The following is a 24,506-nucleotide window of genomic DNA, read 5'->3' as shown; positions in this document are numbered from 1 at the left end:
TCAATGGGACAACGTGTGTACAGTACTCAGGATGTGGCAGGTACAAGTGTCGGTGTTACATGAAGAGTCCCTGGGCTGAGAGTGGGGAATGGGAACCTTCCCGGGTGGGCCCAAGCTCTTTGCTTCTTTACATGGACACTGGCGGGGCCCATGCTTTTGGCCTGCAACACCCTTGGAGCAGGACAGTGAGCCCGAGGGCCTTGGCCTCGGAGGACCTGCTTGGCTTTTGGGCAAGAGGTCAGGCAGGAGGGCACTTTCACAAGGTCTCACCCTCACCCTGCCCTGCTGCTTTCTGTGCTCTGCTCTCCTGCTCTGGGGCTTGCAGTCTGCAATTCCTGACTCATGTCTGAGGCTCAGGAGATGAGAGGTGGGCAGCCCGGAGTGCAGAGTGCAACAGCCCGGTTTGCCGGTACATGGAAACAATCAGGGATCGGGGAATGGACTGAGCCTTCCGTTCTGGCTACAGCTTGAGCTGCCTGGCTACTGTGTCGGAGCGGGCAGACAGACCACACAGGATTGTGACCTGACAAATAATCACCCTGTGATCTCCTCGAACCACGCAGTACATTCCTTTTTTATGCACACTCTACAGTTTACCGCGTGCATTCATAGCCTCATCTCGTGTACTCACACAGCACCAGGCAGGTGTGGGTGTGGAGAGGCTGTCAGGTTCTTCCTGGGGTGACCAGGGAAGGCTTAGGGGAGATTTAGAACTGATGGGTAGAAACAGCAGGAAGGAGGGCAAAGGGTACTTAAGCATGTGGCCAGGTGTGACTGGATCTTGTGCTGGGAACAGCTCAGACCCCGTCTGAGAAGACTGCAAAGGTCCTGTAGGGAAAGTTATTAGGCTACTTGCTGAACAACATCAGTTCTTGCTGACAAGCGTTTCTAGGTAATTATTTATTCTATTCAAAAGAATGCTTCTTAGAATGGAAATAGACCAGAACAATTTATACGCTACTTCATAGCTTTGAAACTACTTATATGTTTTATAAAATTATCTGAAAAAAAATCTTATGAATGTTTAGCCACACCTTTCAGACTGAGTTGGTTTATGGGCCTGTTCCTCTTTGGGCAGAATGACTTTTGGCCTTGAGAACACTTTGTTCTCTGCCAAAGAAGCCGGTTAGTCTGGGCAGGTGCTGCTCACCTATACAGAGGTGCCTAAGTCTTTCCATTGCTGAGCCTCAGTTTCCTCATCCGCAAGAGGAGGGATAGGAAGACTGACTTTGGAAGGATATTTCCCTCCCAGCTCCCTACATACAATTTCTCTCCTTCCTTCCTCACTCCCTCCCTTTCTGCGCTCCTTTTCTCTCAAAGTCCTTTCTTTCCTAGCACAATTCACCATGGGCAAAACATTCTTTCATTCATTCATTCATTCATTCACTCATTCACTCATTCTGAGATATCTAGAAGCCCAGCTTTGTGCTTGACACTATTAAATTTCAAAAGAAGTACGAGGTTAGTCCTTGTCCCCAAGAACTTACAGTCTCCTTGGGAAGATAGGGCTGAAACACGAGACAATTTGAGGACATCAGTGAACGGAGGGCCAATGGGTCAACCATAAGTCACTGCCACAGGCGTTCAGAGCTGGGAGGGTACAGGAGGGCTGGAGCAGGGGACTGGCTCCTGAAACATTCCATGCCTCAGTTTACTCATCTACTAAATGGGGATATTAGCGACGCCAATCTCATGAGGTTGTTGTGAGGAGTAAATGAGAGAATGCCTGGAGAGAGCTCAGCACAGGACCTGGCAGGTGCTCAGTGCTCAGTGAATGACGGCTCTTATCAATAGTCTCGTGGTTAATAGGGCTGTGTAGGGGAGAGAAACCCCCTTCAGGTAGCACAGGTGTGGATCACTGCCTGGGAACACATGTGACCCCTGGGGCTGTATAAACAGCATGGGGCTTGCTGGCCTCCATTGCTGTGGCTTCTGTGAGCTGCAGGGTGGCCCTGGTTGCGTGCAGAGCACATTCCAGGAGGCTGCGGCTTAGCAGGGTTTCGGTTGAGCCCTGTACTCACCTGAGTGGGAAGAAGAAACACCTAAGGAGCTACAGCCAGGCTCTCGGTTCAGCTGTGTCCTTGCACCAGGGCATGGATTTCCAGGAGGAGAAGCCGAGGCAGCTGATTGCACTGGGTGGGTGCCAGTCACACCAGGCCCACAGGGTGTGGGAAGGGCACAGTGACTCACAGGAGCTCTGCATCTGAGGGCCCCAAACACACGCACCTGGCCCGTGGGATGGTGGCCTGTGTGCTCAGAGCCCGTCCACACTGCCTAGTGACAGCTGCTTCGCATCACCAGTGTGAGTACAAGAAGATCCACCCACGTGGGGACTGGCAATCATAGCAGTTGCCCTTACCGAGCACTCAGCACGAGCAGGTGCTGTGCTAGAGGCTTCACACGCACATAATCCTCAGAGCGGCCCTAGGAAGCAGGTACTATTATCATCTTCCCAGTTTGCAGAGGAGGAAACTGAGGGATGGAGAGAAGTTAAGTCACGTAATCGGTGTGTGGCGAGGCTGGGATTTGAACCTACAAGTTCTTATGTAACCTCAATATTGTATTGTTTCTCTTGAGACATCAGAGGCTGTTGGCCATCCCCTTGTGGAGCCTACCCTATTCTGTCCTTGCCATTCTCCACAAAGCCCGAGCACATCCGGCAGCCCGGGGCAGGATTCCGGAGCCGCAGTGGAGGCGGGTGGCGTAGTGGAGAGGGCCAGGCCAGATTCGGGTTGGCATCTTGGTTCTACTGGCAAGCTCTTATCATCCCTGAGTCTTGGTTTCCTCAGCTTCTAGATGGAGATAATGAGCTCGGGCTCAGAGGGCAACATGAGGATTAAGTGAGACCACGCTCTGGACAGCCTTGAGCTCCCTGCCTGAAAGGCTGCTCAGCTCACAGCTGTTCTCCTGATGGGACGATAATACATGCCTCCTACAAGAGTAAACAAGACCCCAGACCGCAGGGCAGACCAGAAGGCAAGTCGCACCTGCCCTCTCGCTCAGCTCCCAGCTTCACCTGCACCTTTGCTCAGCTCCCAGCCCCTCTTGCAGGCCCACCTGCTTGGCAGATTGGATTTGTTGGGGGAAATGATCCACCCTTGTCAAATGGTCCAGACAATTCCTGTAGCAGAGATAAAACTCTGAGGTCAGGCTCTTTGTGCTTTGTCAGGAGGCCTGTGAGTCAAGGCCACTCTCTCTGTCCCCAGGAGGTGTCATCACGGGCAGGGGCCCAGTTAGCTGACCTCTAATTGTTTTGGCTGGAGCTGAGGCTGCACAACCAGAACAGACTTCCTGGCAAGGGAGGGAGTGGGGATGTGTCCACTGAGGCTCTGCTGTGTCTGGAGTGACCAACTGAACTATTTTTCCTGGGACTGAGGGGTTCCCAGAGATATAAGGCTTTCAGCACTAAAACTGGAACAATCCTGGGGAAAATGTGATAGTTGGTTACCATAGCCATAGTTCCTAGGTCGTTCTAGAGACTTCTTTATCTCCTTGAGCTTGAGGCTCCTGTCTTCTTACAGCAATCAGGCTTGTTCTTCCAATGCTGGGGAGCCAAACTGAGGCCTCCTCTGGTCCCATGGGCCCATAAAAGGAGACAATGCTGGAGAAAGTCAAGACTGGCTAGACTCCCACACTTCTTAACGAGGAGGCTGAGGTCTGGGCTCTGATGACGGGCCCCTTTGAAGAACTGACAAGACTTGGTCTCCCAGCGACATGGGGTGGTGGAGATGAGTCTCGACGTAGCCACTAGTCCAACGGGGCTCCTTTTTTACAAGGCAGGGAAATGTTCACGGGAAGCTAAATAACAGGTTAATGAGGGGTTCTGATAGAAAGTGGTATTAACTTTAACGAGGACAGAATACTTTGTAAAGGCCAACGCCCACTGGGGCAGAGATATAAACCTGGGTGAGGAGCTGTGTCTCTGCATAGGGGGTGTCCGGCCTGGAAGATCTGTCACTTGTGCCCGGGCTGCTGAGGCTATGGCTTCCAAATGCCTCAAGGCCAGCTTCTCTTCAGGGTCTCTCAAGGGCCTGGGAGGTGCCCATGGGGGCTCTCCTCGCGTGTCCACAATGTACTCCAGCAGCTCTTGCAAGCTCCCAAGCCTTTCCAGAAGTTTCTCTTCATGCTCAGTTGGGCTGGGCAGGAACAGCTGCAGAGCCGCCAGCTGCCTCCCTGTTCTCTGCCTCCCGTCTGGAGGCTTTGCCACCAGCTACAACATGGGTGGAGGCTGGTTTGGGGAGGGCATCCTCACTGGCAGTGAGAAGGAGACCATGCAATTCCTGAATGACCGCCTGGCCAGCTACCTGGAGAAGGTGCGCCAGCTGGAGCAGGAGAATGCCAGCCTGGAGAGCCGCATCCGCGAGTGGTGTGAACAACAGGTGCCCTACCTGTGTCCCAACTACCAGTCCTACTTCCAGACCATTGAGGAGCTCCAGAAGAAGGTAAGAGGTTCAGAGTGGCTTTGGTTGCTCATGAGCCTGGTGCCACCAGCAGTGGATTGGGAGCCAGAACACCTGTGGTGGTAGCCCTGCTTCCATGGGGGCACTTCAGAGGTTACAGAGCATGTTCACACGGTGGTCTCATTTGCTCCTCCCCGTAATCTTATGGGAGGGATCATCAGCCCATTTAACAGATGAGAACACTGAGGTTCACGGTGGTTAGGTGACTTATTCAAAGTGGTCCAGTTGGCAGTTGATGGAACCAGAGCTTGAACACAGGTTGTGTGACTTTGGTACCACAGCTCTGTTCTCTGAGTTTTGATTTCTCCTTCTCCTTCTCTTTCTCCTTCATAAGGGGGTTGGATTTGATGTGTTTGGTGCAGATCAGGTTTCCTATAACTAACTCGGGGAAGGAAAAGCCTGTCAGAAGTTTCCTTCTTGCCCACATCCCCTGTAAGTCACAGCTATTTCCTAAGGACAATTTATGACCAAGGAATCAGAGTAAGCTGTTGGTAATGACCTGCCCAGAGCCCCTAAGTAGCCTGGGACATAGAAAGACAAGAGGTAGCCACCATGCCAGGTCTTTCCTGAAGCATTTCCATGCCTCCCTCTCTCTATCCCAGGTCACAGACACACTGCATTGGAAGGGACCTTAGACGTTTCCAACTCTAATCTCTACAGTAAGCTTTTATGGAGCCTCAGCCACCAACAGTCCGGGGATGGGTGCCACCCTCCCTTCAAAGGCAGCTTGAGCCAGCTGTGGGGCCCTCCAGCTAGCAGAATGTCCTTTCTTTTACTGAAGTCACTTATTTATTTCCCCAGACCCTGTGCACCAAGGCGGAGAACGCCAGGCTGGTGGTGCAGATCGACAATGCCAAGCTGGCCGCGGACGACTTCAGAACCAAGTGAGTTGTCCTGCTTGCCCCTGATTTGTGGGCTGGTAGAACTGGACATAGGTGACACCTGGACTCAGGGTTTTGGCCACAGTTAGTCACTAAGGTGGCATTAAGGTGGACACACAGCATCAGGCCAGTCTGGGGTGGGATCTGACTTAGATATAAAAAGGAAGTGCAGCTTCAGGTGCCCTGTTATGTGCCTGCCAGGTATGAGATGGAGGTGTCCATGCGGCAGCTGGTGGAGTCGGACATGAACGGTCTGCGCAGGATCCTGGATGACCTGACCCTGTGCAAGTCGGACCTGGAGGCCCAGGTGGAGTCCCTGAAGGAGGAGCTGCTCTGCCTCAGGAAGAACCATGAGGAGGTGAGCCTGGGGGAGCAGGAGAGCATGGGGAGCAGGTGGGCATGGGGAACTGGTGAGCATGGGGAGCAGGGGGGCATGGGGAGCTGGTGGGCATGAGGAGCAGGTGGGCATGGGGAGCAGGTGGGCATGGTGGAGCAGGTGGGCATGGTGGAGCAAACGAGCACGGAGGGAGAAGGGTAAGTGAGGCTGCCAGCTGGGAAGGTTAGTGCTGATCCTGGTCTGTGCCACAGGAAGTGAACTCACTGCGCTGCCAGCTTGGTGACCGGCTCAACATTGAGGTGGATGCTGCCCCACCTGTTGACTTGAACCGTGTTCTGGATGAAATGAGGTGCCAGTATGAGACCCTGGTGGAAAATAACCGCCGGGATGCTGAAGACTGGTTCAACACTCAGGTAGGTACTGGGAAACCGCCCATGCAACAGAGACACATGGTGGGAGGCACAGAGGTGACCTTGGGGCTCTGAATCTAGAAACCCAAGTTTGAGTTCCTACACTGTTTTGACTTCATTATGCATCTTGGGCAGGTTGCTGTCCTCTAAGCAACAATGTCCTCAAGTGTGAAATAAATGGGTTGGGTAATCTGGAAGGTCGTTCTTGGCTCATGATTCGAAGTGGCCTCTGAGGACCTCTGTAGCTGAGTCCCCAGTGATCCTGACCAGGTTCTGCGTGTGCATGTTTCAGACTCAGGAGCTGAACCAGCAGGTGGTGTCCAGCTCGGAGCAGCTGCAGACCTGCCAGGCAGAGATCATCGAGCTGAGACGCACGGTCAACGCCCTAGAGATCGAGCTGCAGGCCCAGCACAGCACGGTGAGTCCTAAGGCTGCTGGGGGCCAAGCCTAGCTGCACACGAGCGCCCCCTGAGTCTCCTGCTCTGACCACACAGGCAGCCTCCAGGGCTTCAAGTGCTTGAGCATCAGAAATTTTCTGTGCAGAGAAAAGGGAGTAAGGGCCCAGTCCCCATTCACAAATGCCCCAGAGGTTAACGACAGGAGGCCTGTAGCACCTGACATGTTCAGGCAGCAGCTCCTGTATTTGTGTAAGCAGATTCTTTCTGAGTAATTATCAGTTACTCAGAGATATCATTTATAGGGTTAAGGTCTCTGTAGCCAAGGAGGCTACAGGGACTAATTGGCTCATCTCAAGTGAGATGGCTGATTGTGGTTCATCCTGGCTCAAAGTGATTCTCTGAGTTTCCATTCTTGGGTTCTGAGGCCTCACTGAGACCCAGATTGATTAAGTACTACTTCCTTGCTCCTTCTCTGACCTCTAATCTTCTTCCTCCCTATACAATCCTTGCTCCTACAGAGAGATGCTTTGGAATCCACCCTGGCAGAGACGGAGGCCCGCTACAGCTCCCAGCTGGCCCAGATGCAGTGCCTGATCAGCAACGTGGAAACCCAGCTGGCCGAGATCCGCTGCGACCTGGAGCGACAGAACCAGGAGTATCAGGTGCTGCTGGATGTCCGGGCACGGCTGGAGTGTGAGATCAACACGTACCGGGGCCTGCTGGAGAGCGAGGACTGCAAGTGAGTGTCACTGCCTGCTCTCACATCTTCTGAATGCAGTCTGGAAAGTTCTGGGGAGGCAGCATGGTGTCTGGGAAGAGCCCAGCATTTGGAGTCAGGAGCCCTGGGTTTTAGTTTTGGTCTTATTACAAATTTATCATGTGACCCTGGCAAGTCCCTTTTCTCCCCAGGCCTGTTTCCCTTTTGGTAAAACGAGGGGGCAGGATTAGGTGATTTTTAAGGTGCTCTGAGTCATTGAAAACAGTAACCGGAAAATCATAGTAACCTGAACTTTTTCTTTTTCCTAGGCTCCCCTGTAACCCGTGTACCCCTGACCCCTCGCCCTCCAAATCATTCCTCCCCAGTCTTCCTGCTGCCTCCTGTGGTCCTGGCACAGCACGCACAACCTGCAGCCCCCGCCCCATTTGTGTCCCCTGTCCGGGGGGCCGGTTCTGAGAGTGACTAGCCCAGGAAACCAGGCCATTGTCTGCAGCGCTTGGACGTGGCCTCTACTCAATCTTTACCCTACAGCCGAGTTCCTTCTCTTCATGCAGAACCTCAGCCTGACTCTGAGAGGTCTCACTGCACATACGCACTGTAAAGTTTCTCCTAGCCTGTCACTAAGGCTGGCTGCTACTGAAAGACTCAATTCCTTATCATTTCAACGGCTGCCAGGGCCTCTCTTCTAAGGCTGCCTCCTGGGTCAGGATTTTCTTCTGGGTGCTGTTTCAGTGGGTTCTGAAATGCAATCGAGGGCTTCTGTTGGTGGAAAAATAAAGCTCATTTGCTCTGGCTCTTGATGCCTAAGGAGCACCATTCTGGATTGTTGGTTTGTGTCTCTGCTCGTGAAGAAGGGTGACTTTTGGGTAGATGCATGGGGGATGTTTGACCATGTACGATGCTGGGGATGACGGCGTCCCTGTGCCTCTGTTTGGAGTGGGTAGAGGTCTCTAGTGGGGCTTTTTGCTCAGCTTTTCTGATGAAGACGTTTCTCCAAGAGTAGTGTGGTGACAGGTGTTACCAGACCGCTCCTACTACCCTCTTAGTACACACCGTCACTCTGGGATCCCAGAGAAGGATGGACAGAGCTGGGACCCGTTCATTGGGAAGCATCTTAGGCCACATTATGAGCTTCATGTCCGTGGTCCTCATAAGAACAGCAATACGAAGTCCCATTCCAAGGTACTTTTAGCAGTGTTTACATCAAACCCACTCTTTCATTGCGGCCCTGTCATACAGCCCTGCCAGTTCAGCAACCCCTCTAAAAACCCATCCTCCGCCAAAAGCAGGAGATGAGAGAGTGAACAGGCCATTGTGACTTCTATCCGTAAATTCAGAGATTTTTGTCTTTAAGAGACTCATCATGTTCTTGTGTGCCCTTGGCATCTGAGGAGGCACAAGTGACTTTGGGTACAAACGCATGTCCGTATGGCAGTGGGAGCTCCTAGCATCTTGACCCAAAGGCTCTCACTTGTGTCCAGAAGGTCCTCCCCCAACAGACAAGGCAAATACCAAGTTCCATCAATCCCACTGGGAAACGGAGAAGGATGAAAGCAAGATTTTGAGGTAGAAAGGAAGGCGGGTTGTCCCCCGATGGCCATGTGCTCTTTATAAGATGCCAAGAGCACGTGCTGAGGAACTTCAGTGATAGGAAGAGCGTTGTAATAACACCCAACGTGGAGAACAGGTGGGGGAAAGATGCCGACTAAGGTGGGCCTGAGCCCCTCCGCCTCTTAAAGGTACCCAGGATAGTTCACCCTGATTCGGGTTAAGAATCCTCCCTTTTCCAGCCTCCGTAAAGGAGGGTATGGAGCTCGATTCATGCCAGCCCATCGCTCAAGGCATCCTGTACCACCTCAGCTTTGGTTTTCTCAGAACACCTTGACTGGTTTTGCTGAGGAGGATGGTCAACAAACCCTTACTGAGCGCTTCCCGGGGCGAGGTAGAGTGCTGGGTGCCAGTGGCAGGACTGCCCTGCACTGGAGAGAGGCCTTGGGATAGGACAGGAAGGAACCCACTCACTGCCTCTTTTCCTACCTACCTCAGTGGTGGGAGGAGGCCAGCGAAAAGGGGCCACGGATCAGTGTGATGAACATGGGCTCCAAACGTGAGTTGCACCGACCTGAGTTCAAATCTCAGCCCCACCACTTACTGCTTGTGAGAGCTTTTAGCAGATGGTAGTCCCTTCCTGAGTTTCAGTTTCGTCATCAGTAAAAGGACACATGACACTTACTGTGCTGTAAGGTCTTTAACGCTTTGCCGAGCATCTGCCGAGCATCTGAAAACTGGTCAATATCGTGGACTCTATTCTACCTGGAGGCCTGGATTGTTCTGACAGTGGTCGTCCACCTTTTCCCTGCCTGGGCTTTCATTTCTGAGGTTTTCTTCCAAGCAGCGATACCCAGGGTAAACCAGGCCAGCCAAAATGTATATGAAGTTAGATGACTTACTAGCTGATTCTGACTCAGAGCGAAGTCCGTGGGGGAAGCCACAGTCAGCAAGCAGTAGGTGCACGTTCTCTTGAACACATGGGCTCGTGTACAAGCCGCTGCCAAACCCACCCTAGCTCCCTCCAAGATGGAGCTAACCCGACCCTGTGTAGCCCTGCCTGGAATCACTGTTTACTTCATTCACTTGTGCTTTTTAGTTATAACGCTGTTTCCATTTGGCCAGTTTCTCAGCCTTGGCTACACATTGGGATGACCTGGAGAGCTTTAAAAAATATGTATGCCTGGTCTGAGCCCCGGAAATCCTGACATCATTGGTCTGGGATATGGCCTGGTGTTGGGGTTTTTAAAAGCCCTCCAAGGAATCCCCACATGCAGCCAGGGTGGAGAGCTCATGCGTTAGGTGGAAGTGCTTTTGGCAAGGCAGCTGGGAGTTCAGGGGGCTCGGGCAGCGCTGATGTAGACCTTGGTGCTATCTGATCCCCATGTTACCCTTTTGACTTTTCCTTAGTTCTGGCTTTTTTCTCTCCTTAAATTTCAAACATCTGAACTAAATTTTTAATTTCAGTTATCATGTATTTAATTCCAAAGAGCAATTTTTTATTCTTTGTTCCTCTTTTATAACATCCAGCTCTTATTTCAAGGAGAAATTATCTCTGAGGTTACAAAAAATACACACAGGTATATATATATATATATATATATATATATATATATATATATATATATATATATATATATATATCTAATCTTAATAGATGGTTTTAGAGTCTGCGTTGTTTTTGTTTCCCCCCAACTTCCTCTCACTGTTTTGTTTGTTTGCTTGTGTTGTCTTTGTTTTTAATGTTGGAAAATTTTCTCAAATGTCTGGTGATCCTTCTGCTTATATTTAATGATAAGACACTAAAGAACTGATGGAAGTTGCTATGTGTACGGGTAGGTTGGTACACTGGCTTTTTGGATGATAGAACTACCTAAATTCAGTTTTTGTAGGTCTTGTATCAGTTTCTCTGGAGTCGTCATGTTTTTTCAAAGAGTGGAGGGAAGGAGACAGTCTTGGGCCAGGCCCCAACATGGATCCTATGTGCCCTTTATTTATTGAAATAGATCTCCATCCTCGACCTATTTAGTCCCAAACTCTCACCAGTATTTCTTCCTTGTTTTCTCTCACTTTCTTGGCTTTCCGTGCATCACTTTCCCTGCTCTCCCTCCCCGTTTAATATTTGTCCAACAGTTTGCTTTGGCCTTAGACAGCCAGGGTACAAGGAAAGGCTTTGGATTCAGAGAGACCTGGGTTTGAAAACCGACTGCATATCCTCTCGCGCTGGAGCTACCTTTCCCTGTCCCCGCTTCTTCACCTGTGAAGCGTACACCAGCTCTGGCACCGTGGCTGGAAACCTGGTCTGCTGTGGCTTTGAATACTCCGCTCTCCTTTATTACATCTATTGAATACAGTGGCCTTTGCTGAGGATCTCTTGGGGACCACGGGGTGGGACAGCATCCAGTGCACAGCCTCTCACCACCCTCCTGGCGCCTCTCCCTCTGGCTCCTGCCTCCCTCTCCTCTCACCCCTTCCTGACATGAGTGTCCGGGGAACGTCAAATTCTTCTCCTCTTTCTCCCTCTGTTGCCTTGCCAGTGAACATCAAGGCACTTGGGATCCCACCTTTTACCCTAAGAACTTCTTACTGTATTTTTTCAAGTAAAGACAGTTATGTTTCTGCAAGAGGAATTGTGGTGGCAGGTGCTCTTATAACCTCAGGGGTTCTCAAACCTGCCCGGAGGACCAGTTACATACAGAGGCCTGGACCCCGCCCTCAGAGCTCCGATTCAGTTGTTCAGGGGTACACCTGAGAAATTGCATTTCCAACACGTTCCTGAGTGATGCTGATGGTGCTGCTCCGGGGGCCATACTATGAGAACCACCGCCACACCTTGTTACAATACTAATTACCTCATAGCTTTCTAAAGGGAGGATGAGATGTGCAAATGAATGCCACGGACTCAGCGTAGTGCCTGGCACTTGTGTGCTTTCAATGAGTGCTGGTTATGATTTTGAAGCGTGGTCCAAAGAGTCTTATTCCATGTAGCTGGGATTGCCGCCACACTTCCTTCCATCTGATGCCACTGTCTTCTCTAAATAGTTAATCCAGACAAAGGAACTGGAATTTATGGTTGTTGTAGGAAATCAAACTGAGAGATGATTTAATCTAACCTTTTCAATTTGCATGAGGAAACGGAGGCCCAGAGAGGTCAAGTGACTTTCCCAAGGTCACACAACAAGTTAGAAGGTAGCACCTCTATCTTTGTTTAAACAATGAAGTTCAGGGAGTAGGGCTGGGTGGGGTTTTCTCTTTCCTGCCCCTTCACCAACACTTCCAGAAATGTAATCAAAAACAAGACAAGTGCTTATACGCCAATATTACGTTGAGAAGATGAGTGAATGAGAGGTGGCTATATAACACACACATATTAAACACGAAGCACGTGAGCTGGCGAGTACTGCAGGCAAGAACTGAAAACCACTGGTCTTGCCTGTTGCTTTCTTAAGGGATGCCCAAGGCTTCTATAATTGGAGAGAGCTGTTCCTAATCTCCTGGCTTATAGCTCGTCCCAGGGTTGCGAAGTGTCACTTCTCAAGGAAGCTGATTCAAACCGCTTCCCATCTCGGAGGTCCTGAAATGAACCCTCCCTGTTCACAATTGCAGAAAGGGAAAGTAGAGCCTATTCCAGCTTGTCCAACCTCAGTCTATTCAACAAACAATAATCGAACTTGACAACTCTGTACGTGCAACAGTGAGAACTGAAGGGGAGGATCCAGAAAGGGTCCCGATACAGCGTCTGCCTCATGGAGATGTTCATGACATTGATCTTCTTTTCCAAGACTGGGGTCCTTACATTTCTCTTTCTCAATAGTGTCCAGCTGCAAAGATGTCCCTGAGCTTTACGCTTTCTGTCTGTGTCTTGAGTTTGTTCTCTCTTCCCCGATATTATTTCTTCTCCTGAGTAGGAAGATGATTCATGCTTAGAAGCCTCAGAGGTTCTTTTTCCTATCTCCTGGATTTATACCACAGCCAGTATCAGTGTAGCTTCTGTCACCCACACATTTTCTGCTTTAGGGGCCAGGCCTCTTCCCACATGGAGTTGTCTCATTGAAAGGAGCGGCCAATAACCACAGAACTGCAGCCTTTCTCAGGGCTGGGGCAGGTGGGGGTGCAGTGGGCAAGGCCATTGGTGGCTTCGGGCCAGGAGGCCGATGTGGTCTCCTGGCAGCTCTGCCCTGGTAATGAGGGCCCAGGCATGGAGTTGATCCTTTGAAGATGTGTCCGGAAGCTCTCCCCTGGTGATCAATGACAGGAGCCCAGAGTCCTGCTTTAGCCAAATGACAAGCTTGGCCTCTTTTATGAGGAAAGGAACTCCTTATTGGATACTAAATTACAAATTAATCAGCAGCTTCCTCTGAGGCTGAGGGTAAACATCATTACCGCCCCACGATGACTTTCAAGTGTGAGCCCCCTCACTCCAAGGATATAAAAGGGCCTGCGCAGGCTGGGGTCTGTAGATGTTGGTGATCCAGGGAGCTTCAGCGGAGGAGAAGGGGCTTCCCCAACATGACATCCAGCTGCTCACCGACCTCCATCAAGAGCTGCCCCCGGCCCTCCTCTGTCTGCTCCAGCAGCATGAGCTGCCGGCCTGAGCTGTGCCTGGGGTACGTCTGCCAGCCCGTGACGTGCGTGCCTTCCATCTGCATGCCCACCACCTGTCGGCCGGCCAGCTGCCTCCCCAAGACCTACCTACCCAGCTCCTGCCGGCCCAGCAGCTGCCGGCCTGCCAGTGGCATCTCCAGTTCCACGGGTACCAGCGGCTGGTACTGTGAAGGAACCTTCAATGGCAGTGAGAAGGAGACCATGCAGTTCCTGAACGACCGGCTGGCCAACTACCTGGAGAAGGTGCGCCAGCTGGAGCGGGAGAATGCCAACCTGGAGAGCAAGATCCAAGAGGCCTGCCAGTCTCAAGAGCCCACCATGTGTCCTGACTACCAGTGTTATTTCAGGACCATCGAGGAACTCCAGCAGAAGGTGAGGGCAGGAGGTGAACAGTCGCACTGGGAAGGTGACTGGAATGGCTGGCAGTCCAGATTTGACTCTCATTAATTTATTAAGCCATGTTCAGGGAAAAGAGACTTCCCTAGGGCATAGAATTATCTCATAATTTGAGCACTCAGCTAGAGCCCTTAATGTGCAAAGAGGCCTGGGATAGAGTCTCAGCTCTACCATTGATTCATTGCCTGCCTTTGGGAGATCCTTTCCCTTCCCTAGGCCTCAGTTTACTCATCTGTAGAATGGGGATAATAATGGTGCTTTCCTAATGGGGCAGTCAAGAGGATTCCATGAGTTGATGTAGGTAAAGTACTGCCCCTGGGACATGGTGTGTTTTTAGTAAATGTTAGTGCTTCTTTAGGACCCTTTGAACGGTCACATGAATGACTTCAGACTTAACGAGATTCTTTCCCTTCATACTGCTCACTGCATCCAAAATGGGGCATTTGGATTTATCAAGACCCAGGTGCTTAAAAAGTAAGTCTCACGTCTCTAAGGACTAGCAGTTCACTAAGCATCCCCCAACGCTCCAGGGAAGAGGGGCATCTGCAGGGATGGCTGCGAGGCTGCTGAGCCCCAACAGCCACCCCACGTGGGGTCTTTATCCTTCTTGTCCTGGACTGACCCCGCTCTGTGTGTCTTGGCCCCCAGGTTCTGTGCACCAAGGCAGAGAACGCCAGGATGGTTGTGCACATTGATAACGCCAAGCTGGCTGCCGATGACTTCCGGACCAAGTAAGTTTGGCCAGGCAATGGGGCGCCCCTCTTCCTGCACAGACTCGGACAGCTTTGCATTAGTTTTAGAGAGAGTTGGAAAAGTGACAGCAGTTCAGAGTCTCCCCCCCTGAGTTCTGTATTCAGTTTCACCCCTCATTGCTGTCCCTGCCCTCACGTGCAGGTACGAGACGGAGCTGGCTCTGCGGCAGCTGGTGGAGGCCGACACCAACAGCGTGCGCAGGATCCTGGATGAGCTGACCCTGTGCAAGGCTGACCTGGAGGCCCAGGTGGAGTCCCTGAAGGAGGAGCTGCTCTGCCTCAAGAAGAACCACGAGGAGGTGAGCCCCGAAGTCAAGCTGAGGTGACCCTGGGAAGCAGAGTGCAGAGAACGGGGGGGGTTTGTGTTGGATAGACGTGGGTTGAGATTCCCAGGCCTGCCATGTATTGTTTCTGTGACTTTGCCCAATTTATTGAAGCTTTCCGAGCCTCCTCATTTGTAAGATGGGGACAACATTATCAGACTGGGTAGCTGTGAGAATTAAGTGAGCTCGGGGGTATGAAACACATGGCCCTTGGTCGGTGCTCAGAAATGCTAACAACCTTCCCTTCTTCATTTCCTGGACTCTGCCACTGCATTTGTTTCTCTCAGGAGAGCCAAATTCCAGGGCTAGAGTGATGTGCTAGAGCCACAGGGAGCTTGTTCCGGAACTCGCATGGGACTGTCTGTCCATCTCTGCTGGGCTAGACCGCTGGGGTGACCTCCATGTCTTCTAGGGGAGAGTGCAACTACAGTGGTTTTCTTTTTTTCTGTCTCATCCTCGTTTCCCTTCATCTCTTCTGTTTGCATATAATACGCTTAATCCAAAAGCCACAAGTCAACCCTTTACTTTTTGACTTTTCCTTCTCTCCTGCAGGTCCTTGGAGGGAAATCCCTCCACTCTATAGGTATCTGTGTGTTGCTACGCCCACCAGTGCTCTGGTGTTTTTCCCTCCTTCTCTGGGTGGACCCTCAGCCTCTTGACTTGGGATTTGAAAGAACAAGTGCCCCTGAATCCTGGCTGGGTTCCCTTAGGCTTAAGTGTAAAGTAACAATCAGTCGCCACATATTCGCCAAACACCCTAAGGCACCTGACTCACCCCACTTAAATCAGAGAACTGGGAACTTCACCAAGAAGCCACTAATGAGGTGTTATTGCACACTCGGGCAGCCTCCGTGACAACTTTCTCTCTTTGGCAGCCAAGCCTGTGGAGGAGCCTGCTCTAACTTGGGCCTTGAACCGAGTGAAGCCAGGCTCATACTGCCCTCCTTTCCAGATGAACACAGGTGGGGAGGGGGGCAGGGGTCTCCCATCTTAGCCCAAACGGATCAAACGAACCATGACTCTGTTCTTGGCTTCGCCAACGTGACAGGAAGTGTTTACCTGGAGTGCATCTCCCATCATGGGGGTGTCTAGCTGGAACTGGAAGACAGCTGGGATTCCACAGAGTGGTGTGCAGTCAAACGGCCCCTCTAACGTAGACATCTTTAGCGTCTTTTGTTCCATCTTTTCACGTCTCCCTGGGAGGTGAGCCCAGATTGTGCGACGTCACACTTGCCTGGGACTCTTGTGCCTTTTCAGGAAGTCAGTGCCCTCCGGTGCCAGCTTGGGGACCGCCTTAACATTGAGGTGGACGCCATGCCCCCCGTGGACCTGCACAGGATGCTGGAAGAGATGAGGTGTCAGTACGAGATGGTGGTGGAGACCAACCACAGGGACTTGGAGGAATGGTTCAACATGCAGGTGGGCCTCTCGCAGGTGGGCCGGCCTCCCAGCGTCCCTGAGACGGCGCTCCCAGCCTCTCCTGTCTCTTCCACTGCAGATGGAGGAGCTCAACCAGCAGGTGGCCACGAGCTCTGAGCAGCTTCAGACCTACCAGTCGGATATCATTGATCTGAGACGAACGGTCAACACGCTGGAGATTGAGCTGCAGGCCCAGCACAGCCTGGTGAGTGCCACTGAGTGGGCACCTCTCCCCCAGTTCTGGCTCCCACGTGGCACCGAGCGTAGGTTTAGGCATCCAGGACAGAGGCGGAGGAGGTGGCCTGGATTCAGCCACCACAGATGCTCTTCCAGTTGACTTCTCCTGGAGGGAGGTTTCTCCCACGACCCAGCTCAGAGATGAAATGGGCATGTCTGAAATCTGCCGTGCGTTAGGTGCCACTATGAAAGTGACTCCCCAAGAATGCTGGCTCTCTGCTTAGCCTTCCCTTCCAATCCCATGCTTCTCCCCCCCACCTGTGGAGATTTAAAAAACCCTATGCCCAGGTTCCTCCCCAAAAGAGTGAAATCAGAGTCTCTGGAGGGGGGGCTTGGGCCTGAGTGTGTTTTTAAAGGTTCCCTTGTGAGTTTAACGTGCAGCCTGGGTTGAAGACCACTGTTCTACATGATGCTGTAGGGAAGGATCCTGGTGAACCTCAGATCCAAAGCCTGAAGCCAGACTAAGGTTGAAGAAGGAGTAATGGATTTAGGATCACGTGGGTCTGTGTCCAAACCCTGGTCTGTCACTTACCAGCTGCTTAACCTTGAACAAGTCACTCGACTTTTCGGGGCTTTAGTTTCTGCAGTGACTTAGGTAGGGAGGGGTCATTCCTAACCCCAAAGACAGACATGGCTCTTTCTGGGTCTTTCTGAACAAGGCCATGGAAAATAGATCTGTTCCTCATAGTAATTTTGTCTTTCCTTTTGTCTTAGAGAAACTCTCTGGAGAACACCCTGACGGAGACGGAGGCCCGCTACAGCTCCCAGCTGGCCCAGATGCAGTGCCTGATCAGCAACGTGGAGGCCCAGCTGGTTGAGATCCGCCGGGACCTGGAGCGGCATAACCAGGAGTACCAGGTGCTGCTGGACGTCCGGGCGCGGCTGGAGTGTGAGATCAACACGTACCGGGGCCTGCTGGAGAGCGAGGACTGCAAGTACGTGGGCCCAACTGAGGCTGTACAGGGAGATGTGTGGGCAGGTGGGGGGACATAGGAAGCACCTGGATCTATTCCTAAGGTAGAACCCTGCCGTGATTAAGAAACTCGTGTGATCCAAAGAAAGTCAGGCAGGTATTCATGCTGCCACCCCCCAACCTGGCCGAGTGGGGATCATTCTGTTCTATTCCAAGTCAACAAACTTCTTCCAAGTGCCCAGCATGTGCCAGGTGCCAGAGTGAAGATCGAGGTGGATGACGACAAAGCATCTGCTCTCAAGTTGTTCCCCTCCGTTTAGGGAGGCAGACAGGACACTGGAGATGATACTGGTGGTGGTGGTGGTGGGAACATTTTCAGCACTTGGGAGGATGATAGGTCACTTCCTGGGAGGAGCTGGGTGGGAAGGAGGACAGGAAAGGTCCCTTGGGGCCCATTCACGGAGAACCACGAAGACCATACTGGGGAGGCAGGGCTTTATTTTATAGGCAATTGGGAGGCCTTACTTTTGTTTGAGTAGGAAATAACAGAATTTGCTTAACTGCCTACTTCCCCCACTAGAGGGTAAGTACCTGGAGCTCAGAGACAGAAAGAATTTTTATCCCCTGCACCTGGCACATAGTAGATGCTCAGTAAACACTTCTTGACCGAGTCAGTGAGAGCTCAAAGCTGCTCCTCAGGAAGATGGCACAGATGGCAACAGGGAGGACCGCGTAGAGGGGGGAGGGACTGGGCAGGGATTCTCTTCAGGGGCCTTGGCCAGGGTCTAGGTAATAAGCAACAGGGAGGGAGGGTCTGAAACAGGGCCGTGGAGGCATCAGCCCTGTGGGGTAGAATCAGCAGGACTTGGTGGCTGTCTGTGCGTGGGACCCCTCTGGACCGGGAGCACCTGGTGGGCTCATTATGATTGTATGTCGGTTCTTATTCTACGTTCAGCCTTGCTTCTGTGACCTTTAGAATCTTGTCCTCCAAGGCAAGAGTTGCAAAGTCACATGTGTTTCAAGGACCAGGCTGAAAACATATATGAGTGACATGGGTCCTGTGGGACTATGAGAACCGGGGAGCTAGGCCTTGTTCAGTGAGGGGGTGCCATCCCCTCAGGGCCATTTCTGCCACATGAGAGTGGCAGTATTCCCCTGATTGTTCCAGGGAAGCTAGGAGTCTGGATTTCTTTCAAATGTTAAATTCCCTTGAATTTTAAATATTTTCAACAAATTAAAAAACATACAGTGCCCGCCAAAGGAAACCCATTTCAGGGCAGCCATGGTCCTCAGGCTGTCTAGCATCTGGGCTACTTGGTGTCTATTCCGTCTCCAGTGTATTGTTAACGGCCTTGCGCCCTGTCAGTCTCTGTGGTCATCCTTTTTCCTTTGCATGTGTTCCTTTTATGTTAACTGATTAGTTCACCTTTTTCAACACATTCTTATTCAGTGCCTGCTCTAGGCCAGGTCTGCAGGTGGGCATATATCCATGGCTGCTGACCTCACTGCCCAGTAGGGAGAGAGCTCAAAATAGAATAATCACAAATCACTCTGCAAGGAGGTACATGATGGGAGGTACTTGACACAGAGAGATCCAGGGGGGCTTCAAGGAGGATGTGACAGCTGAGTTACTCTTTATCCTGAGAACAAATGGGAGCCACTGAAGGCATGATTCTGTTTGTGTTTGTAGAAGATCACTCTGGCCACCAAGTTGATGGTTAGGAGGGGCAAAAGTGGGTTTGAGAGACCAGTTAGGAGGCCACTGGGGTCACACAGGTGAAGACGGTGGAGGTTGGGAGCAGGGGAGTGAGTGGAGAAGTTGCACAGTCGGTGAATTTGGGAGGTATCGGGCGTAGAACCGGCTGAACTTGTCGCCCGCTCAGGCATCTTTCTAATCCCCCCTCGTGCCTTTCCTCTGCAGGTTGCCCTGTAACCCGTGTTCCACTCCCTCGTGTCCCCCCTGTGCGCCCTCCCCCAATGTGTCCCACACCGTCTGTGTGCCCCACACTGTCTGCGTGCCGTGCATGCCCTGCCCCCCAAGCCGCTACTGAAGTCCCTCAGCTCTGTTGGATCCTGAGGGACCAGAGCTGGGCAGCTGGTTCCTCCTCAAGCCGAGGGTGACCACAGTCCAGTGGCCACCAAGACAGTGGGAGCAGCGGTGGCTAGCAAGGAAGACTGTGAGCAGTGCCAGGAGGTGAGCCATCTGTCCACAAGGTGCTCCGATATTGCCAGGGACGCCCTAGCCCTCATCTCTGAGAAATGGCCTCTCTCATGTCCCTGGGCCAATGGCTCTCTTTGCTGATCCTTATTCTCTGCTGCCTCCAGAGCCTGTGTTCTTAGTCCACTGGCAAATAAAGCCTCATTCAGTGGCCCTGCAAACATGTCTTTCTCTATTTGTCACTTATGATGTTGTACCCACCAGCCAATCCTACTACTCAGTTGGTGTCCAGAGGAATGTGGCTAAATTCTGTATTTGTTTTAATGCCCCTTCGGCTTCCACAGAGGCTCGAGAGGCATTTGCCAAAAAGGCCCACATGCCAGAAACCAGTTGAAACCAGGCAATCGGTTCAGAGCCAAGTAATAAAAGCATAAAGAGAGGAGGGAGATAATTAAATTGCTGGAAACCTAGGCCAAATAACTGTAAATGAGAATAATACTGTGATAACCCCACCCCTAAACCTCATTACAGCTGGTACAATGGGATCATTCATTCATAAAGTCTTCACTGATTGCCTGAGAGGTGTAGGTTCTACATCATGGGCTGGTTAATCCACGTGATAGTCCCCCAGACACCCTGTTACTGCCCCATTCAATCCTTGCAACGATTATGATAAAGGTACCGTTACATACCTTTATATCCTGTAGGTACTGGTACATACATACCATGTAAGGTACCGTCACATGATAAAGGTACCTCTCCTTTACAAATGAGGAAACTGAGGCCCAGAGAGGTTAAGAGACTCCTCAGGATCACATAGTTAGTAAGTGGTGGATCCAGGACTCAAATATAAGCTTTTGGGTTCCAGAAATCAATCAATTCATATTCTGAGTATTCACTATTTGCAAACTACAGCTGGGTGCAGGGGAATACCAAAAATGCAAGTGATTCCTGGCATTCAGACACTTCTAATTAGAGAGGGAGCTAAGACCAGTGTGTGTGTGTGTGTGAGGCCTCACTCCTTCCTCAGTAAGGGCCTAATAAAATAATAATAATAATAATAATAATAATAATAATAATAACCACCATGACTACCACTTACTGAGCACTTGTGATACATCTGGTACTGTGTTGAGCACATGACACAAATTAAGTTATGCAGTTTTCCTGACCACGTTGTAAGGTAAGAATCATGCCCATCTTACAGGTGGAAAACTGAGGTGCAGAGAATGGTTTAGTCAGTTGCCCAGTTACATGCAAGGACAAAGATTTGGACCCAAGTCTAGCTGCTTCCACGACAGAATTCTTCTAACCACTGTGCTACACTGCCAAATTCCTACCTAGAAAGAGTACACACCGACACAGATTGAGAGAAAGTACTAGCATGGGGACAGCAGAAAAGGTTTCAGGTAGCCCCTGGCGTTTGAGGTGGACCTGAAAGGTGGCATAGGATGTCTACAGAGCAAATGAGAGGTATAGGTGTGTGGGGTCTGCAAGAAAACAGAAGTCAGGTCTAGGGGACCGCGAGTGGCCCTGCTGGCTGGAGCAGCAGGTTCCTGTGAAAGACTGGTGGGAATAAAGCTGAGATGGTAGGAAGGTGTCAGACCATGGGGGGCCTTGTTTACCCCACGGAGAGCCTGGACTTCATCCTGAAGACAGTGGGAGGGCTGTTGCAGGATTTGAGCCCAAGGATGACATGACTGGGGTGGTATTTTAGAAAGTTTCACAAAGGAGTGTAAACAGGATGGCTGAGAGGCAGGGAGAAAGCTGACGAATAGTGTGTGGAAGAAGTGAAGGGGTCTCAACTAAGGTAATGACAGTAAGAATGGAAAAATAAGGGATCAATCTGAGGACTCAGTGAAGGGCCTAACTTAGCACTGCTTAGCCATGGCAACTAAAGAAGAGCGAGCTAGGAACAGGAATACACGTATTGAACATCTTTCTGAACCTCACCCTCCAAACATATAGTTCTTCCTTAATGAGCTGAGGTGATGTTTCTAGTACGGATCTGCCCTCTGGACTTGCCAAGAAATGATGAGAAATGGACTGGATCCTGAAGCTGTTCTCTGGACATGATCCCACATGCAAGCCTGGCAGACAGGGTCAGGAGCCTGACAGGAGATATAAATACACTGCTTAGCTAGCTGTGGTTCCTGGTTGCGGGCGGGGGAGGGGGTATAAAATTTCAATGAGCTGGAATGCAAAGATGCGGGGTTGGGGGGAACCTCCGGCTAACTAGATGTTCTAATAACTGAGTGCAAACTAGCAGTCCTTCGTAATTTCAATCCCTGTGCAAGATTTGTCTAGAATGTGCTTAGCTTGATAAACACAATAGACTGAACAGAACAAAATCTTTGCTTGTGGAGTCCTAGGCCTGTTCTGTCCAATATGGCCGCCACTAACTACAGGGGGCTGTTTAATTTGCAATTAAATACAATGAGATAAAATAAAAAATTCAGTTCCTTAGTTGCACTCGCCACGTCTCAAGTGCTCACTACTTACACGGAGCGGGTGGTACGATATGGACAGCGCACACAGGGAATATTTCCATTGTTGTAGAAAGTTCTATTGGATGGCATGGTCCTAAATTGTCAGAATCACAAGGTGATTCTTACAGATGATCTGGCCCAGCCTTGTCCATTTACAGACGAGGTTGATGGAAAGGTGTGCTCACAAACACACAACCAACAGGTGGGAACTGAAGCCAAGTGTTCTGACGCCAAGCCTAGCGGGTTTCTCTGAGCTTGTTATGCTTTCTCTTAGCACCAAGGTTTATTATTCTTTCAAGTTAATAAATGTTTCCTCTTTCCCTTTCTCTCATGTCCCTTGGAGATATTTTTTTCTGAGATGCTGAAACTCTTCCCTGGGAATATAGTTCCCCTTTAAATAACAACTAGCCCCCAACTCAGAATCTTCTCATCCTTTGAGCATTTAGCTCAGTAAAAGCACAGACCTCAGGCTGTGGCCAGAGCTACAGTGGAAGAAATTACACAGGAATTGCTGGCCAGGACTCCAGGCCCCTGCATCCTAGGGAGGCTTGTGCAGGCTCCTTTTCCCCAAGTACATATTGTCCAGTCCACCCTGTGTTCCCACACTGATGTGTCACTCCAACTTGCCAAGACCTGTCTGATCACTCAAATGCCCATTAAAGCTTTTTATGTGAAACCAAGCCCCACAGCCCAGGGCCAGGAGTGTCGTCCCCTACTGGACACAGATGGCCACCATCTTCTGGTTTTTGGGTGGTACTTCCAAGCTAGAGACCTTGCAAGCTGTCCTGCCCAGCCCATCTCTCTTACGTGATGGATGAGGAAGCTGTGGCCATAGACGTTGGGAAATATTTATGCCCACCGGCACCAGGCCCTCCTGGAAACTGGACCCAGTGCTACACAAATGAGTTTTCTCCGAGGAACTATGTCCTCATATCAAAGCATGTGTCTTTAATTAACTCTGGTTTATAGGAAAATTTAGGCAGAGCTATGTGGTAAAGTAATAAAACCTCTGGAATATTTGATGCTTGAAAGAAACTCCCACAGGTAGCAGGATCCTTCTTGAGTGGGAAAGGGAGAGAAAAGACTTATGTTTCAAAGATGCAACTTTCCCTGAGGCCATTAAAGAGCCTGGGACTCGAGTTCACCCCTCACGGCTGGAGGATGAGGCCCCCTTCTGGCCAGGGAGTGAGGACCCGCTGGGGCCTCCATGAAGCCTGGTCAGAAGGCGAAGGCTCCTGCAGAGAAACGCCCAGGAGTCTGATACAGTGACTGGAGACAGGTGGATTGTGGACTGAATTACACTGAACGAATCTTTCCCTCCCAACTATATTGGGACCACTTTTACAATATGATCAAAAAAGGATTATGGCAGGTGATAACTGGGGAAATCATTAACAATAAAACAATTCGCTTTTTGGGTTTCATAAATTTTAGCCCACGAGTGCAATGATCTCAATTTTGCTAAATAAAATTTCCTAAGATCATTTGATGTTTTATCTGTTTGCACAATTGGTCAAGATAAGTTTATTGCTAAATAGTCCTCTCCCTTCACTATAAATAAGTAACCAAACGTACCAACGAGCATCTTGCCATAATGGAAACCATCAGTGGCGTTGGCTTTAAAAAACCTGTGCTAGAATCCCAATTCTACTACAAACATGCTGTGTGGTTTTGGCAGATGCCCTAACCTCTGTGCATCTCAGTCTCCTTCTCCCCTTTGGAAATGGGGATAATTCTACCTCTTTCCTGGAGTCTTTGGGATAGAACACATCTAAAATGGCTATCGTGATGCCAGCATGTTGTACGTGCTCAATTAATGTTGGTTAAGGAAAATCTGTTTTGGCAACAAATCCTCACTCACATCTTCTGATTTTCCCCAATGACTATGGCAGCTGATTCATTTTTCTGAGCCATTTGAAGCTCAAGTTTCAGAGACAACAGCAGCAGGAGCAGCAACAACAACAACAATAACAACACAATATCGCACGAGCAGCTTTGCTTTGCTCCAAGGTTATAGAACATCTGGTCAGACTTCCGGTCTAAACGCCTCAGTAAAGTGGAGCATCCAGTGTCTGAGGCCCAAAGTCTGGCTCTGGAGTCTACCTGGGTGCTTCCCTTCCTCTGCCCCAGCCCTCTGGCTCCACAGCTGACTAAATCTCTCTTCTCGTGCTCTGGGGGATCCAATTTTTCGGCCTCATTCATCACGCTGTGTAGAGTGGCGGTCAGCAATCTACTGCTCCCAGGTCAAATCCAGCTGCTGCCTGTTTTGGTAAATACATTTTATTGGAACACGGCCACATCCGTTCCCGTCCATATTCCCTTCCTGTGCCACAAGGGCAGAGTGGAGCCACTGTAGAGCAGAGAGACTGTGTGGTTTGCAGAGCCTACGATAGCTACCATTTGGCCTTTTAATAGAAAACGTTTGATGTAGAGGGAAGAGGACGTGCTGGAGTCAGGAGCGC

The 24,506-nt window shown here is 50.6% G+C and overlaps 2 protein-coding genes across 2 annotated transcripts; both read left to right on the top strand.

Annotated features, from left to right (window-relative positions):
- The first annotated feature begins 3,980 nt into the window (after positions 1-3,980).
- Positions 3,981-7,660, top strand: KRT35 (keratin 35). Its single transcript, XM_033090654.1, has 7 exons — positions 3,981-4,442; positions 5,262-5,344; positions 5,543-5,699; positions 5,930-6,091; positions 6,381-6,506; positions 7,005-7,225; positions 7,513-7,660. The coding sequence occupies exons 1-7, from the start codon at positions 3,981-3,983 to the stop codon at positions 7,658-7,660; spliced, it is 1,359 nt and encodes a 452-aa protein (XP_032946545.1).
- Positions 7,661-13,261: 5,601 nt separating this feature from the next.
- LOC117013463 (keratin, type I cuticular Ha2-like) lies at positions 13,262-19,596 on the top strand. Its single transcript, XM_033090644.1, has 7 exons — positions 13,262-13,729; positions 14,402-14,484; positions 14,648-14,804; positions 16,086-16,247; positions 16,327-16,452; positions 17,199-17,419; positions 19,319-19,596. The coding sequence occupies exons 1-7, from the start codon at positions 13,262-13,264 to the stop codon at positions 19,446-19,448; spliced, it is 1,347 nt and encodes a 448-aa protein (XP_032946535.1). The 3' UTR covers positions 19,449-19,596.
- The last annotated feature ends 4,910 nt before the right edge of the window (positions 19,597-24,506 follow it).

This window comes from Rhinolophus ferrumequinum, chromosome 21, assembly GCF_004115265.2.
Source record: "Rhinolophus ferrumequinum isolate MPI-CBG mRhiFer1 chromosome 21, mRhiFer1_v1.p, whole genome shotgun sequence".
NCBI lineage: Eukaryota > Metazoa > Chordata > Mammalia > Chiroptera > Rhinolophidae > Rhinolophus > Rhinolophus ferrumequinum.
This window is presented reverse-complemented; position numbering and strand designations above follow the sequence as displayed.